Below are 17,261 nucleotides of genomic sequence, written 5' to 3'. Positions count from 1 at the left end.
GGGTTACTCAATGGATGATCTGTGTAAGCGAGGCTGCGGCATGATTGGCACCTTCCTCCACATTCTATGGGAATGCCCGGTGGTGTTTGAGCTTTGGTCCCGTGTGCATGTTGTAATGGGAAGGGTCACTGGTGTTGCGCTACTACCCGAAGCCAGGCGTTGTCTCCTTAATGTCTGGGAACCCAATGACTATAATACGGCGCAGATGATTTGGGCGACCCTCGGTAATATGATTGCAAAGAGGGATATTGCACAGCTTTGGGGTTCCAATAGGCCGCCCACTGTATCATTATGGAAGGAGAACATGGATTGGTGTATGTTCAGGGAGAAAACTGTGTATGTGTCACGGGGCCGACCCAAGAAATGGAGTAGAATTTAGTCACAATGGAACTCCTATCGTGGAGATATCTGCACCCCCCCACATGATTTGCTTTCCGATGTCACAATGTCCCCATGATTGACAGTCCAAGTATTGACTTTTTGTCTGTTATTGACGGTTTCCTCGCTGCCCCCCCTCACTATAGATACCGAATGTGTTGTATATGCTGTAAGCGCTGGAGCACCGTCTACGTGAACCCATGACCAATTATCAACCGTATTTATGCCTTGTTTTGTCTGTTTGTTTTTTCTTGTTATTATTTCAATAAAAATTTAAAAATATATATATACATCCTTTTAACATAATGCAAAAAAACCAAAATAAAAACAAAACAAAAAAAAACTTCTATCGTAATTGGCCTGGTTACCCAGGTCTACTGGAGGGCTATGGCATCAAATTTGTTTATAAATGTCCGCCATTCTGGATTATTAATTTACTCCTTGAGGGCCGCCACATTCCAGCTCAATGGGTGAATAAGCCATCACTGAGAGAGCCATGGGAGGCACCAATATGGGAAGGAATAGGGGACTTATGGCCAGAATCAGATACAATAGATTAACCAGCTGTATGAGTGAGTCAATCAATTGATGAGAGGGCATCAAAAGGGTTAGCCGTCAGAATGGAAACAAGCATTTGCAATGTAATCGGTCTCGCCTTTGGGACCTTATATGTGTTTAGCCATGCATCACACTAGCCTGGGTGCTGAAACATCTACTGTTCTTTAACATGGAGGGAAAGTAAGCATCAAACTGTGTGACAAGCCAGGTATGGGAACACATGGAGAGAAATATTGCCTTTCAGCTGGAAATGGTATAGTCCAAAGCTCTGTTTTTAATATAAAATCAGGGCCTTCGGTGGTCATATCACTGAAAATAAAAGATTTGAAATAAATATTATTGTCTACGGGTGCTCGTAGAAGACAATTTCTATAGACTGGAATCTAAAGAAAGCTAAAGTGATTCTGGTATTTTACTGACCTCTGCTGGTCGTTTACTATCAAGACAGTTAATTAGAGGCAGTTGAACAAGCAGAAAGCAATTCCGGTATTTTACTAACCTTTACTGGTCGTTTTCTATCAAAACAGTGAAATAAAGGCAGTTGAACATAAAAAAAAGTCCCTAAGCGGAAGCCGACAAGCCCTAGGTATGATCTCCAGGGCCCACAAAGTAAATACAAATATAAGTATATACAAAAAGTATATACAAAAGGTCTCGAATGCTTGACCTACAAATAGTGACAGGCCTTTTGCCACAATCTGTTGGAGCGTGAGTAGAAATCTCAGGTGGTGGCCTCGGAGTAAAAGAGTCAATGGGACCAAAAAACTGCAGGGGCTGACAGTCATGCGTGGGATCCATAGAAAGATTGGGGATTCCAGTAGGGAAGTGCCTCAAACTGTTTTCTAGATGGATAACTGGCTTATAGCAAAACCCCAAAAGTAACAAAGTAATATCTCTTCTGGTGGCTGGCTGTGGACATACCGCAAATAATAGATTTTGAACTAAAATGGGTATCTGAAATTAACAATAACACAGTCTCCAGGTGAATCAGAAATTATCCGCCCAATCCAAGCTCGACTTCAGACCATTAAGATAACTTTAGCATGCACAATGGGAGAATTTGTATGTCTCACCAACCAGTTCAGAGATGTATTATATACATTGATTCATGTTAGCCCCTGGAAAAGGGTGGAACCACAATGCGTACTGCCACAAAAGGGCAGGCCGCGGGCAGGTTGAGGTGCTAGATTGTACGGTATTTGCTGTTGGTACCCACCCACAGGGGATCACGGGGCACGGTTCCATGCTTGCAACTAGTGCAGTGTTAGATGTGTTTTGTTGGGGGGGGCTGAGCATTGGGCACTACTCAGAGGAATATACTGGGGGGATGTTAAATTGGATGAGCCTCCATCAGCCACAGGACACCAACTTGAGGACTGTGCTACAGCGGGGAAATGAGAATGGGATGTGGCCGGGCAGGAATGTCCAGTTAAATGCGGGATATCAACGTGATGCGAGGAAATCAGGTGGGACAGAGACGCTAAGAGTTGAGATTTCAACGCATCTAGGTGTACAGCTATCAGGAAAAGTGCTGCTTTCAGCTAGGTGCTATGCGAGTAAATAGGCTGTCCTGCACCCTTTTGGGATAAGTAAACAATGGTATTACCCCCTGAACAACATTGCACACCAAGAGTTGAGGGCGTTGGGGGGGGGGGCGGGGGGGGGGGGGTGGCGCTGGTCGATTTTCTCCTTGGTTTTGCAACCAGCCAGTGTAGCAGCCTGTATCAAAGACGTGATTGTGCTTTTAGGCTGTTTAAGGCACCGTCTACAATTGGATTTCTTGGGAGGTATGGGCAAATCAACCACAACCCCTGAGGCAACAGGGCTGGGTCCCATTGCTCAGATAGCAGACAGAGAATCTGCAATAGAGGAGTTGTAAGATGATAAGGCTGCAGTACCGAGAGTAGGAGTCATGGGAGAGACTAGTGGTGAGCTAGTACCTGAACTATGAAGCAAATTTATGTAAATCTGGCCCAGTGATATTTCACTCTTTAAAGCAAAACCGATCCTTTTAAGGAACATGGGCTGCTTTCAAAAAAGTATCCTGTTCGAAACTATAAACACGGAATAGTGATTTGCTGTTCCTTGATGACCACCATCTCTGTGTTTGTAGCTAATCACAGGGTGTTGCAAATAGTGAGCTGTCTAATCAATATTAATTAGATACGTCATTTTGCAACCCCCACGAGAGCAGACGTTACAATGTGACCTATTAGTAGATGGGCACACTGCATGTTGGTGAACAGTTTGCAATACATGTTGATAACCTGCCTCTTAGTACATGTGGTCTGTAATATTTTATTAATTTCAGTTGTTAATATTTTGTTTGACATATGAGCAGTAAAGAACCGAGCGGGTAGAAATACTTGTAATTGTATTAATTCTGCAAATTCGGATTGATTGACAAACTTGTTAAGCATGAATGTAATTGTGTAATGCAATACTAAATCATACTCTTGCAGGAGTGTGTCTATTGAAGTAGTTCAGTGATAACAACAGTTTTTTCAGTCCCAGGTAAAGCACTTACCATTTTGATAGGTATGATCGCAGGCAGGTATCTTGTTTCTTGTAGGCTGAAGTCGTAGGACATGTCTCGGCCCAAGAATCCCGTCTGGGTTCCATTCCTTGTAGAAATGAAAGGCTGTTAAGTATCAGTATCAAAATCTTTTATTCGATTACCACTTGTTAGCAACCATAAAAAGTACAGAATTTAAAAACAATGAATTAAAAACACAAAACTTGCAACTTAGTTTAAAAACATTGAGAAGATTAGCACAAGGTTGAAGGTGGAGATGTCTGTTCAGTTATGAGCTTGGCGTATCTTGATACTCGCTTTTAAAAAGATGGCTATGCACTTTGCTACATGTACCAAGTCCAAAAGTTGTAGGGAAAGAAATGCAGGGTAACATAACCTGTGACCGGAAGAACGGAGAAGTGGGAGAATCCAAAATTTATGTGGTGCTTTATAATATTTACAGAAAAAATAATATGAATTGTTGATTGGGTGGATACTCCATCACAAGGACAGTTCATAAGAGTACTCGACCAATTTTGAATTTTTGGAAAGGAAACTAAACAGAAGAAGGTGTTGAAACGAAATCTTGTCAAAAGATATTTCTCGTGGTTGGACAAATAATACTTCAAGTATGGTTGGATGCCTTTAACAAGTTGCACTGCACAAATTTGAGAGTTCGAAGATTTTACGATCTCTATTTGGTTGCGCAGTTCTCTCAAATGGTCCATACACATCTTCTTTAACTCTTTTCTTGAGATGTCCTCCACGCTAGGTGGATCTTCAAAGTAAGAGGTACGGCCAAGATCGTTAAAAAAGTTCCGCACATAGACTAACCACGGAATCCTGCGCCAGTTGGTTAGAGCCATGCAGTCCGTGATCAGAGAGCGAGTCAGATGGCACTCTGGTTTGGTCCATATGCGTTGCCAAACGAGGATCAGTTGGGAACGGATGACATCGGTGATATATTCCATACCAAGCTCGTTGTGTGAAGCGTAGTTCGGAGCACTTTGTGGGAGTGCCAGCAGATATTTGACAAACCTGTTCTCTATTATTTGAATAGGGTCTATTGGGCCATATCCCCAAACACCCGCTCCATAGATGGCCACACTGTGACATTTAGCGTAGTAGATTTTCAAGAGTTCGGGGGGTGCAGGTTTACCTAGCTTCCTCGAGAATGAAACCAGGGCTGATGTTGCTCGCTGGAAGAGAAGTTTTCTGCTGGCCGTGGCCTGTCGCCAACTTAAAGAATCATCCACCAAGATGCCCAAGTACGGATAGGCAGAATTTTTTTCCAATCTTGTTTTATCCACCAGGATTGGCTTAGGATTCTTGACCTTAGGACCAATGTGCATGGTAAATGTTTTTTTATGTTAATTTTAAGACCCAAAGAACTCATAAAGGAGCAGTACTTGTTAAGTTGTTTCTGAAGTTGATTCAGTGTTCGAGCTATAATGACTGAATCATCTGCATAAAGCAGAGTTGGTATAGGGCGATGGCTTATTTGGGGTAGATCGTGGCTCCCTTCCAGCAGAGCCTGCTCTAGTCCATTGGTGTAAAGGTTGAACAGGAAGGGAGCCAGTACGCAACCCTGTCTTACCCCCTTTCCTATGGAAAAAGAGGGTGATAGTTCTCCGTTGACTCCAAAACGGACGTGTGCCGTAGCGTCGGAATAGAGTGCACGGAGAAAAGCTATAAGTGCGGCGTCCACCCCAAGATCCCCTAGAATAGACCAAAGTTTGGAATGTTGGACACTGTCAAATGCTGCACTGAGATCAACGTACACGAGAAAGATGTTACCTCCTTTTGCACACACATACTTTCCTGTCAAAAGGGCAAGATTCAAGGCCTGCTCCACAGTCCCAAGACCCCTCTGGAAACCATATTGCAGGTCGGTCATGATGTTGTTTTCTCGGGCCCAAGATTGTAGTCGGTCCAAGACCACCCGACCCGCAACTTTGCCCATGGAGTCCAGGAGGGAAATTGGTCTGTAGCAGACCGGGTTGTTACGGTCACCCTTTTTAAAGATGGGGAACAAAATTGACGTTGACCATGACTCTAACAGCCCTATTGATGTTGCTGCTGCCAGGACCTGGGTTAGTAGTGGTGACCAGAGTTCAATGTTGTGGAGGAAAAAATCCAGTGGAACTCCATCAGGCCCGGGAGCTTTTCCCAGTTTAGACGCCTTGAGTGCTTTTGCAACTTCCGCGTGGTTGAAGAGTAAGTTAATCGGGTAGCTGATCTTTCCTGGTTTGTGCCCTCCGCTGTGATCTTCTCCTAGTGGGTCCGTGGGGGAATTTCCAAACATCTTGGAAAAATGAGAGACCCATTCAGCTGCCGTGACTGCAACGTCTAGGTGCTGTCCCTTTGAGGTGTCGGCCAAAAAGGGAGATCTTATAACCTGCCAGAAGAGGACACTGTCTTTGGTTTGGCAACTGTCATGCAATTGTGCCCAGAGGTTTTTCTTAATTTCTTTTCTGCGTTCCAATCTGGCTGTGTTATAATGTTTCCTTAGATTAGAACTTTCCAAGGTATCCCGGATAGGTCTATGGAGGGCTTCCTTTAGGTTCGAAAGGGCCTTACGACAATCCGCGTTGAACCATCTCTCAGAGGTAGATTTATTTTTCCTACACTTACCAGAGAACTCATTTCCAATTACCTTCAAGATATTCTGGAAGCTTCCCACAATAGTTTGGGGCGAGGAATCGATTGATAAACAGTCAAGTACCCAAGGTTTAAAATTTGCAAGAACTCTCTCCGTTGTTACAACTGGGTCCACCTTAGCCCATTTAACTGTATAGCCATTCAATTTGTTCATTGTTAAGGAATTTTGTCTTAGATGGCTAGAAGTGATAGAGTGTGATTTAGCCTTCTTTGGGTTAACCCTTACACTGATCGGAAAGTGGTCACTGGAAACGTTGGTCCCGGTAGAGAAATTGATCACTTGACCCTTTAAGATCTGAGAGGTCAAGATATAGTCAATGGTGGTTAAGTGTCCTCTACCGTGGAACGTTGGGGAAAAATCTACTTGTGGTTCTACTAGGTTGTTTGCAAAGTCAAGCTCCAAAGAAAAGAGGGACTCATTTACTTTGTTGCCGCAGATGGTATGGGCAACATGGAACAGAGGGCTACCATGTTCGTCCTGTAGGCCACAGTTTCCATTTTTATAGTTAGTTCATAAGGGGAGGTTAAAATCGCCACCCCAGATTATATGTGCAGAAGATGGCTGAAGTTCGTTTTGCAAAGATTCTAAAAAAGTGGTAATTTCATTTAATGTTTTTATACAGTCCATTGTGTCTGAATTATTATAATAATTAACCAAGATGTAAATACTATCTGTGGTAAAATGTATTTGCAATATTTGGTAGCTCGGGAATTCTTTTAGCTTGCATATGGATATAGTAGGCAAGGTATTAGCAACATACACCACCAGGCCACCCTTTGGTCTTCCCATAGCTCCCTGGATTGCTGGGATGTGAAATGTTTTATAGCCCAGTAAATGCATCGGAATAGTTGACCATGTTTCCTGGAGGCAAACTAACTGGTCTTCCCTCACTGAGTCAAGCCATGGCTGCAATACCAGCTTAGCACGCAGTCCTGCGACGTTCCAATATAAAATTGAGAAGCTCAGGGCTGCAGTGCAAGACCGGTCGTTTAGCCGGGATGGTATCTGAGAGTCGGGAAATCGCCTAGGTGGGCAGCTTGGTGGGATCATAGGGGTTTCTTTAATAATAACCGGGTGTCTTGTCTGGTGTAAATTTATACCGGTTGCTCCCATGGAGGTCTCTAAGGAATTGATCATTGTTGCATTTAAGATAGTATCGGGGGATTCTGTGGTGAGTCCTGTCTTAATACTATTGCTGGGCCACAAAATTGGTTCTAATTTGGTTTGGAATTTAGACTGATGTTATTGCAGACCAGGGCATGAGAAGTCGTCTCTGATTTTTGGGGCCTGAGTCATACTCGTTATGGTTGCTAATGGTCAGTCAACCATTTCCAAGCAATCGTATCTGTTTCTAGTCTGAAAGCTCTGCCAGCCCTCCAAAGATTGGTGGGGCCTGCCGGGATGCCAGGACTGAGACTGCCAGTCTCTGAGCCTATTTCTGTTACTGTAACTATGACCCACCTGATTCCATTGTCCTTCCCGTGGATATTGCCAGTTTGAAATAGGGAAATACTGGTGTGTATTCAGTGGAGGGTAAAAAAAGGATAGATGTTGAGCGTCAATACCTCCTTTTTTCCCCAAAGTTGGATAGGAGCAGATAAAGTCGACTGCAGTTGGATCATCATAACTAACTATGATGCAGTCGCCCTGGATTTATTTGCGCTCGTCCCCTATCCAAGTTACTCTACGAACGGTAGAGATCCTACCGGAATGACAGGGCTCAAGGGGTCTATTTAAACTTAGCCACTGAATGACCTTATTTTTGAGAGACCAAACAGATTCATTAGTGCCCTCGGTTAATTCAGGTACTCCTGTAAGAATAATCGTGTAGGGGGATGCATCGGGTGGAAGATGCACTGGACGCCTTAATCGTGCTCCTTTTTTGTCTGTCGCCAAGGATTTTAGTTCTATTTTAGGGGATGAAGATGACGGTTTATTAATAGTAGGTTGATTTATATTTGCTTTTGTGTTTTTAACCAACCCTGGAGGATTCTGGGTCGTGGCAGTGGGTCCTGTAGTCATTGGGACACCTATCGATGAATTTGATTGAGCTGGTGGGGGGACATGCTTAGATTTCATGTGAGACGAAGTGTCCCCTGAAGGCTGCTTAATTCCCACGCCAGTTTGGACCGGTTGGGGGGCTTTTATTGAATGAGTAGAATTTCCCTTCCCTTGTTTTGGTTGTTGTAGGGTAGAAGCGAAAGGGGGAGTACGTGATAAAGTTGCTATCTGGCTTTCCAGATGCCTCAGACTAGTTTCTAAGGGCTTTAAGTATTGTATAAAAAGCTCTTTAATGGTAGTTAGTATTTGCGGGGTGTGGTTACAAACTCTACACGGGCCGCCCATCTGGGATGTTTTGTTTAGGTTATCAAAGTTCTCCATACTAATAGTAGGTACTACAGAGTTGTTTGGATTTGATGAATTTATAGTGGGTTGAGTGGACTGTACAAACTGACCCCCCCCGGACTCCAAAGGGGTATTAGGGACCACTTTGTTACCATGTAGCTTACTATTTCCCCTTTTAGAAATGGCTCCTTCCCTAGCTCCACGGAGCTGCTTATCTAAGGTTGAGTCCAGAGGTTCCGATGTTTGACATAGTTCTAGGTCTGGGGTGTTTTCTAAGTCTGTTGACGAGAGGGAGTCAGTCTCAGATTGGGTTGCAGACAGATCCACTGTACTGGGAACTGTGTGGATAACTGCCTTAGTAGCATAGGGTGTCAGAATAGAAGCGGTAGGAGCTTGGTGTATGGGAGAGGGCACCGTAGCCAAAAGACCCAACGAGGAGCATCTTGCATTAGCAAGGTCCATAGATACTCTTCGCTCCAAGAGGGAAATACTATGGTCAATAACCTCATTAGTTCGAGAGATAAATTGATCTATAGGTCCCGTAATCTGGGCTACAGATAAAGCAGATTTAGTTTTGCTCCTGGTTCTACCAGGCATATTGCTCTGTGCAGAGGAGCAAACAGCAACAACGACAATGACAAGGACCAAAATAGGGTGCTGGCAGAACACAAAAACCAAGGGGAGGGCGGCCCGGTCCGGTCCCTATCGGTCACTAACGGGCAACAACGGGCCCTCCCTTGGCCCGGGCTTCGCCCGGCGTCCCGCGAGAGGGAATTGAAGATACCTTTATGCGCCTCCTGGCGCAGAGTTCTGACGCTGGGGCTGGAGATCTCAAGGGCTGCCGGGAGTTGTAGGCAGCCCCTCGCCTCACTCCACTCGGCGGCCCCGCTGTCAGTTGACGGGAAACAGCAGGGCGGCGGGAGGCAGGCGGGAATGTCAGGGTCTTGACAGCCAGGTGAGGAGCTTGGAGGGTTCACCACAGGGCAAATGGAAGGTCGAAAACGGACAAGACAGCGAAGCCCCGCTCGCTGCAATTGGAGATACCTTTATGCGCCTCCTGGTGCAGAGTTCTGACGCTGGGGCTGGAGACCTCGGGGGCTGCCGGGAGTTGTAGGCAGCTCCTCGCCTCACTCCACTCGGCGGCCCCGCTGTCAGTTGACGGGAAACAGCAGGGCGGCGGGAGGCAGGCGGGAATGTCAGGGTCTCGACAGCCAGGTGAGGAGCTTGGAGGGTTCACCACAGGGCAAATGGAAGGTCGAAAACGGACAAGACAGCGAAGGCTGTTAAGAACTTTCTCATTTGTAAATTGTCTTCAAAATATTTTTAGGCTTAGTTTTTTTCACTTAGATTTAGACAGCCTAACATTAAGAACAGAAGTTTTAATAAAAGGGGTCTCTAAATTTGATATCACACATTTTCTATCCAGGAGGTTTATATTCTGGAATGCTCCTGAAGAGAGTGCGATCATTTGAAGTACCCTCACAAGCTCCGATCTGATCAGCAAGACCCAGAAACCATTCAGCTACATGCAGCCCTATGAGACACTGACTTACATAGCATAACAACACCTCTCAGACAATATTACATGGAATCTGAACTTTCAGAGCCTGTTATGTTTGCATTTTGATTGCCCATAACCCACTCTTATATGTTTGAAACAAGCATACACACACTTGCTTACTCCAACAGCAAATCGATTTTTTAGGAAATCAAATCATGGGAAAGTCATTATCTCTTGAATACTGACCTATTTATGTGTTGTTAGCCATTAACCCAAGACTATATGGCTTGAAGTTCAAGAAGCCTTTAAGATATTTTAGGTGCATCCTGGATTGAAGAGTTTCTTTTAACTGATTTTTCTGACCAATGCAACAAAATTTGGCTTTTCAGCATCTCAGATTTATTACCAGTGCCCTCACATCAGATTAACATTTTTGTAATATATATTGACTCAGGGGCCCTATTGTGTATAGGGCGCACTTTCCCTGTTTTCACCATGGCGCACCTTAAAACGAACAAGCTTAGGATCAGGCGTACATTCTGTATCTCTGGGAAACAGAACACTTAGGTGCCCATTAGGATCGCGGACGGACAAGCGTCCGTCCGCGAGCCCTGAGTAGGAGGGAACGTCCGCATATGCTGCGGCGTTCCCTCCTGTGCAATTAGGATGTGACCACAACCTTGGCGGTCACATCCTCTATTTTTAACATGAAGCAGCACCCGCCGCAATGTTAAAAATGAAAGCTGTGCATTGCATGCACAAAGCGGCAGGCACCGCGCAGTGCCTGCCGCTCTGTGCACGCAAATGCAAGGGGGTACCATAGGTACCCCCCATGTGCATCCCCCACCCCTCCTTCACCCCTGGGGGCCCGCAACTGGCCCCCAAACAAGAATCCGTATGCCTTTGCACAGCGGACATGCCGTCGTGTAAAGGCATTGAAGTTCAGACATCCGAATATGGCTGGCGGTGTCTGAGAGACACCGCCACCATAATAGGCCTTTTCCACCGCGGTTGTAAGCCAACCGCGGCGGAAAAGCAGCGGACTTAAAACAGGACCCACCAGCCATCCTAATGTGGCGGTGGGTCTTTGGTGGGTCCGCAGAGGATTTTCCGCATCCGCCGGGCCGGCGGTGGCTTCCGCTGGCCCGGAGGATGCGGAAAATCCTCCATCATAATGTGCCCCTTAGATTGGAATTCTGGATCGGATTTTGTTGACCCTTATTGTGGGGTATCTTCCCGGATTGCTCCACACTTATTACAGTTACTTTTTGAAAGTGTTGAACACTCTACTTTATACTTGGAGCCCTTATGAAGTTCCTTTGGTCAAAGGAACGAAACACGTTGGCTGATGTCCACTTTTACTCCTATTACTAATAAAGAAAATTGATGGATTTATATATACGACTTTGAATCCATTTCCTGGTGCACCTTCCATCTTCAAACAGGGAAAGTTCACCCTATTATATAGAACGCCTGTCCCCGGGGCAGTGCAGTCATGTGAAAAATGGGGCAGCTGCTTTAATACTGGTCTGTGTTTTCAGAGGACAGGAAGCACCCACCTGCACTGTTAAAGGGGAATATAGACCCTCTTGCATGCAGGTGCTGTAAGTGACTGTACCCCCCTGCACAGGAATGTCTTGGGGGGTCCATGAGACCCCCTTTCTCCTCCTCCAGAGGGCTGCTCTTAGGGGATGCACCTTTAGGTGGCGCACTGTCAGTGCGCCTCCTGGGCCGATAATATGATAAGTGCACATTTTCATTGTTTTCTCCTAGCGCACTTTTATAAAGGTGCTCGAGGCGCGAACAGTGAAAATGTGCCCTATTATCATGAATACGCTGCCCCCAGGGCAGCTGCCAACTCGTGCTACCCTGGGGGAAACACATTCTTGTGAAAAGCGGCTAGGCTGCTTTACAGCGGGTCCGTGTTTTCACAGTGCAGGATGCAACCCGCCTGCACTTTTGAAGGTGAATAGAGATCCCCTTGCAGGCTGGTGCAGTCAGTGATTGTACCAACCTGCAAGAGGATGTCAGGGGGATTCCATGGAACCCCCTTTCCCCGATGGCTGCCATAGGGGGTGCACTGCGAGCTACTTTGTCTCTGAGCCCGCGTCTGTAATATGGCATGGGCGCAGAGGTAAAGATATTCCATCATTTGTCTGGGGCCACGCTAACAGTAGTACAGAAGGGGCCACACAAGTGTCTGGGGGTGCTCAAAGCGGGCACAAACGCCCATTGCAACACCGGGGTACTTTATGTAATACAGCCCCTGCTCACACACAAGGCTTAGCACCAGCACTAATGTGTCCATGTACTTATTAAATGAAAACTGGAATGTTTGAACTGCTAATAATCTCTCTCCCCTCCAAGCTTTCATGCTGAACCATTGAATCGAGGTTCCAGAGCGGATCTAGAATGTGGAACCAATCAATCAATCAGGAGTTTGTTAAAGCGCGACTACTCACCCGTAAGGGTTTTAAGGCGCTAGGGGTGGGGGGGAGTTGGGGGGGTGCAGGCTCCTCCAAGTGAGTAGCACAGTAGGGTGGTTATCACATCAAGCGGGGGAGAATCCAGAAAAATCTAGAAAAGAGACCCAGATCCCTAGAGCCCCAAATTATAGCCCAATGATGGAGATAGGAAAATGACAGACTTTGGCGTAGACCAGTGGAGTTTGAAAGGGCGGCAGGAACAGTGGCAAAGGATGAGTGAGTATCAATAGGGTTGCATCATGTGTTGGATTGTGCGAGTGACATGATTGTGTGATGTCTGGTGGAAATTGTGTGAAAGTCGAGTCAATGTGGTTTCGGGCCAGACGTGGTCAAAAGATTGAGATATGAGTTTCAGGTCCCAAAGTGGCCTAAGATATTGAGATATGTTAAACAGTGTAGAAGACATCAAGGTTATTCTGATTGTCAGACCGCAGATTTGAGAAGTTGTCGTGAGACATCATCGGCAAGTCCACTTGAGACAGGGAACTTTATGTGTGTGGGACATGTGGGAATCATGTGGTAAACCTTGTGTACAGGGGTTGACTATACAGATTCAGGTGACCAGCTCTTGTCGAGGGTTGCCGTTTGTGAATGTTCTTGGGTGCTTGAATTCTATCGAACTTGTAGAAGGCAGACAATTACGGAGTTGTGATTGTGTGAATGAATGTGGATGGAGAAATTGTGAAGGATGGTGAACTGCTGCGAGGATCGAGGGTGACCTCAGAGCATACCATGCTGTGATAGGTTGGTTGGTGTAACGTCACACTCAGATTGGGTGGTAGTCATCAGGAAGTTGTAAATGGAAAATGTTGTCTATTGAGGGGTAAATTCTGATCCAATTATGCAATGTTTCAGGTGTTGCAAGATTTGTTCTCAGGAGATCAAGGAGTTGATACTCGAGTGGGTGAAGAAGCACCCACCAGGCACCTTATATGGAGACAACTGTAGGGCTCCATACTATAGTTTGGCTTCAAAATTGGCGTAAAATCACAGAAAAAGAAGGGGATTTTGGCATTTCCATGTTATGGCTCATTTTGATTAGAGGTGCTGTATCAGTTGACGGGAGTGATGTCTGCACTGCAGCCTCTACCTAGACCAACACAGTTTGAGCCATTAGATACGTGGATGAGAGCAGCACATGCAGAAAATAGGGAGAGATTTAGGGAAAGATGATAAAGGCAATGAAGGCATATCAGGCCGCATGGTGGGAAGCAGAACTTGAAAGAAGGAAAGTAGACACAGTTGAGGTAGATAGGTTGTACCAGATGCTGATGAGAGAGAGAAGCACTCAGGATAGGAATGGGGGAGAACATGAAAATGATGGGAGTGATATGGATGACAGCTTTTTGAATTGGTTATTGTCAGAACGACCTCCACCTTATGACCCACATTCAGAGGAGGGAAGGTGAGAACAGGCAAATGTAGGAAATACATCAAGGGTGTCAACAGCCCTAGTACCGGAATATTGGGTAGGATTTCAATGAAAGTAGAAGGAACAGGGATACCCGCTTTAGAAGGTACAGAGTCAAGTGGAATCAATGCTGCTTTTAGGTTACCAGAAGCACTTACGGTGCCAGTCACCATCGTACCTGTAGTCTCTCTGTATGACCCAAGCTTAGTGGGGATCCCTAACCAGCTACAGCCAGGGTCCTTGGAGAAATTAGCTTAGACAGGAATGGGACCACAGGGGAAAATGTTTGTCTCTATTGCCTGTGGAATCTTTTCCGGCTACTGCAGATCCTTCAGGAATACGCATTGAGTCTGTCACCATACAATCTGTATCCTTAGTGAATTCCCATTCAGATTTGAGGATGTGGGAAACATCAGTTAGAGGATCCATTGGAAGGGCACAAGAAGTCAGAGCAGGACAAGGCGCCTCTGAAAATCATTGAGTCATTGAGACCACAAATTTTGAGAATTGGCAGAGAAATCAAAGTAGTAAAGGAGAAGGACAGAATAGCACATGCAGAGGACAGATACTTACGAGCCAGACGAGTTATTGATTGTGGCAAAGGACTTTCCTTGTAAAGTGAGAAGAACAGGTGAGAAATTGACAAAACTTGCTCAAAAATATGATGTAGATCAATCCAAGACCAAAATGCTACAGGTAAACCATCGGTTGAACTATAGTATCAGGAACTGAAAGAGAAGAGAGTAGCAGGTTTGAAAACACCCATTTGAGAACTGATCATAGGGATACGCACTTAGAGTATTCTTGACAAATGGTAGGAAAGGTGGTCAAAGAAAAAGAGCATTACGGAGGTGATGGGGGAAATGCATCCTCCAGGGAGGTGCTTCCTAGTGAGTCTGTGGTGGGTATGTGCATGTTCCTTGGAGTACAGGTGATTTAGCATTGTTCACTAATGATTGTTCTTGGCTGACTGAAAAGCCTGCTGAACAGTACAAGCAAGTTGATCACTTTGTATAAGATGATCTTGAAGCTGCTGTGGATAGACCCGAACACGTTGTTTGTCATTGTGGTATCCAGTGATTTATGTCCTGCTATTGATCGGCCTTCTGCTAAACCAGAGAGAGATCCTATAACTGATGGTCATTCACCTTTGGTTATGAAAGAATTCAGACAGGTGATTAAATGGTTGCAGTCTAAAATAGCCACACTATATTGACTGGATCAAAATAGAACGAACAACCCAGGAACCTAAAGAATCAGTACATGCTTACTACGAACAGCTCTTACAAGCCATTAAGCAATACAGGGGGTTAGATTCTCTTGACCCCAAAGACATGGGACAGTTTGTTTCCAAATTTGTGATGGGGTTGAGACCAGAAATTTGCGTTATAATCCAGCAAAACTTGATTTGCTGGCTAAACAAGTCAGTGGAAGACATTTTATGGTATTCCAGGCACTGGAATGATAAGGTGGATTCAAAACATAGTAGCATAAAGGACAAGTTAATGTTGGTCCAAATGAGGAATGCGCAACGGGTAGATCAGGTACAGGCACATGGAATAACATGGGTAAGAATCAGGGAGCGGTTCAGAATGTTCCAGGTAACTCTGGAAAGGGGAAAGTGAAAGGTGTTCCTATAGGCCCCATAACAGGCACAGACATTGCCACGCTGAAGAAGACGACCCCTTGCCATTTGTCACAAAATTGGGACTTGGAAGGGTGAGTGTTTATTAAATCCAGCAAACCAGGTACAGGAGGGAGAGGTAGTACAAGTGCCTGAGGTAAACACAGGGACAAGACCAAGGTCTTACAATGGGGGAGGTAAAAATCAGATAGTGCAAGTGTCACAACCTCCAAGAATTTACTCAGAATAATCGAGCATACCATCAATGCTTTAGGGAAGCATCAGATGGGATTGGTCAGGACTTGTCACAATGACGGTGCTTCAGGGGGGAGGAAGACTGTGCCGCTGAAGCAGTCTTAGAGGTGAACAGTGTGGACTGTATGTAGAGGCGGATATAGCCAGTCATCCTATTACATTCTTAATTGATACTGATGCAACCCATTCTACTGTGAGATCTGCAGTTCAAAGCCTACCCCTCTCAGGAAGATTGGTCCAAGTTATAGGAGTTGCCAATAAGAGAATTATAAATCCATTCACTGAAGAAGTACCAGTGAAAATAGGAATCTTCCAGGATCAACATCAATGTGTGGTGTGTAATTCAAGTCCAGTCTGTCTGTTAGGTTGTGATCTCGTATGTAAACTGAACGGTACCATTTATTGTATGCCAAAGGGAATTGAACTATAGACAAATGATGATGACATTGCGTTCAAATTGGCAAACCAGAATCACTGTGAAAACATGTTTCCCGTACTGATAGTGGAAGATAAGCCGCTAGATTTGAGAGACACCAACTCTCAAGTGGTGTGGGACTCCACAGAATAGATAGGGCTGATTTGAGGAGTTGAGCCAGTCTGTATACAGATCAAACCAAATGCAGAATTTCTAAGAACCCCCCAATAAATCGTGACTTAAAAATGGTGGCAGGGATAACACCTGTGATTGATTCCATAACTGCACAGGGTATATTAAAGGAGATAATAGCCCATGCAATTCACCAATAATTGGGTTGCAGAAACCAAGCAGGAAATATCGCATTGTTCAGGATTAAGGAAGATCAATGCAATTGTCATTCCATGTTGTCCCGTGATACCAAATCCATCTGTAATCCAGTTTCATATCCCATGCTAGACTGTTTGGTTTGCTGTGATCGATTTTTGCCAAGCATTTTTCTCAATTCCATTGCATGAGGAAAGCCAATTTGAATTCACTTTCCGGATGGAGAATTGTGTCTTAACATGGTGTCATATCCCACAAGGGTATACTGAGAATCCATCTATCTCTACCCAAATTCTGAAAAGCACCTTGAGACCCTGGTATTGCCTCAGAATTCAGTACTCGTGCAGTATATTGATGATCTCCTGATTGCGTCAGAGACAGAAGAGGCTTGCAAGGATGATACAACTGACTTACAGACACACGGTGTCACCGAACAAGCTTAAGTAGTGTTTAACAGTAGTGAAGTACATCAGTTATTGCATCGAGTAAGGCAAGAGAAAGATGTCACCAGACCACATTGAGGTGATCATGAAAATGAATGTGCCTACCACTAAAAAGGAAGTCAGGATGTTCTTGGGAATGGTTGGCTACTGCCGAAAATAGATCCAGAATTTCTCTTTGAAGGCAAAGCCCGTACAGAGGCTGACAGACAAGGAAGTGAGTGATCTGATACCATGGGATAACGATTGCTTGGTCACCTTCTTAGAGCTGAGAGAGTGCCTTTGTCATGCTCCAGCTCTGGGAATGCCTGATTCGGACAAATCGTTTCTGCTATTCTGCTGT

At 45.0% G+C, this 17,261-nt stretch overlaps 1 protein-coding gene across 1 annotated transcript in view; it reads right to left on the bottom strand.

The window, feature by feature from the left end:
- Positions 1 to 17,261, bottom strand: part of LOC144769766 (putative DBH-like monooxygenase protein 2) — a 611,053-nt gene that overhangs the window by 358,613 nt on the left and 235,179 nt on the right. Inside the window, exon 9 of the mRNA XM_078653944.1 lies at positions 3,464 to 3,560. Within this exon, the coding sequence (XP_078510070.1) occupies positions 3,464 to 3,560 (97 nt within the window). The remainder of the gene's footprint in view (positions 1 to 3,463; positions 3,561 to 17,261) is intronic.

This window comes from Lissotriton helveticus, chromosome 7 (assembly GCF_964261635.1).
Source record: "Lissotriton helveticus chromosome 7, aLisHel1.1, whole genome shotgun sequence".
Taxonomy (NCBI): Eukaryota; Metazoa; Chordata; class Amphibia; order Caudata; family Salamandridae; genus Lissotriton; species Lissotriton helveticus.
Note: the sequence above shows the minus strand (reverse complement) of the source record. Positions and strands in the feature narration are given on the sequence as shown.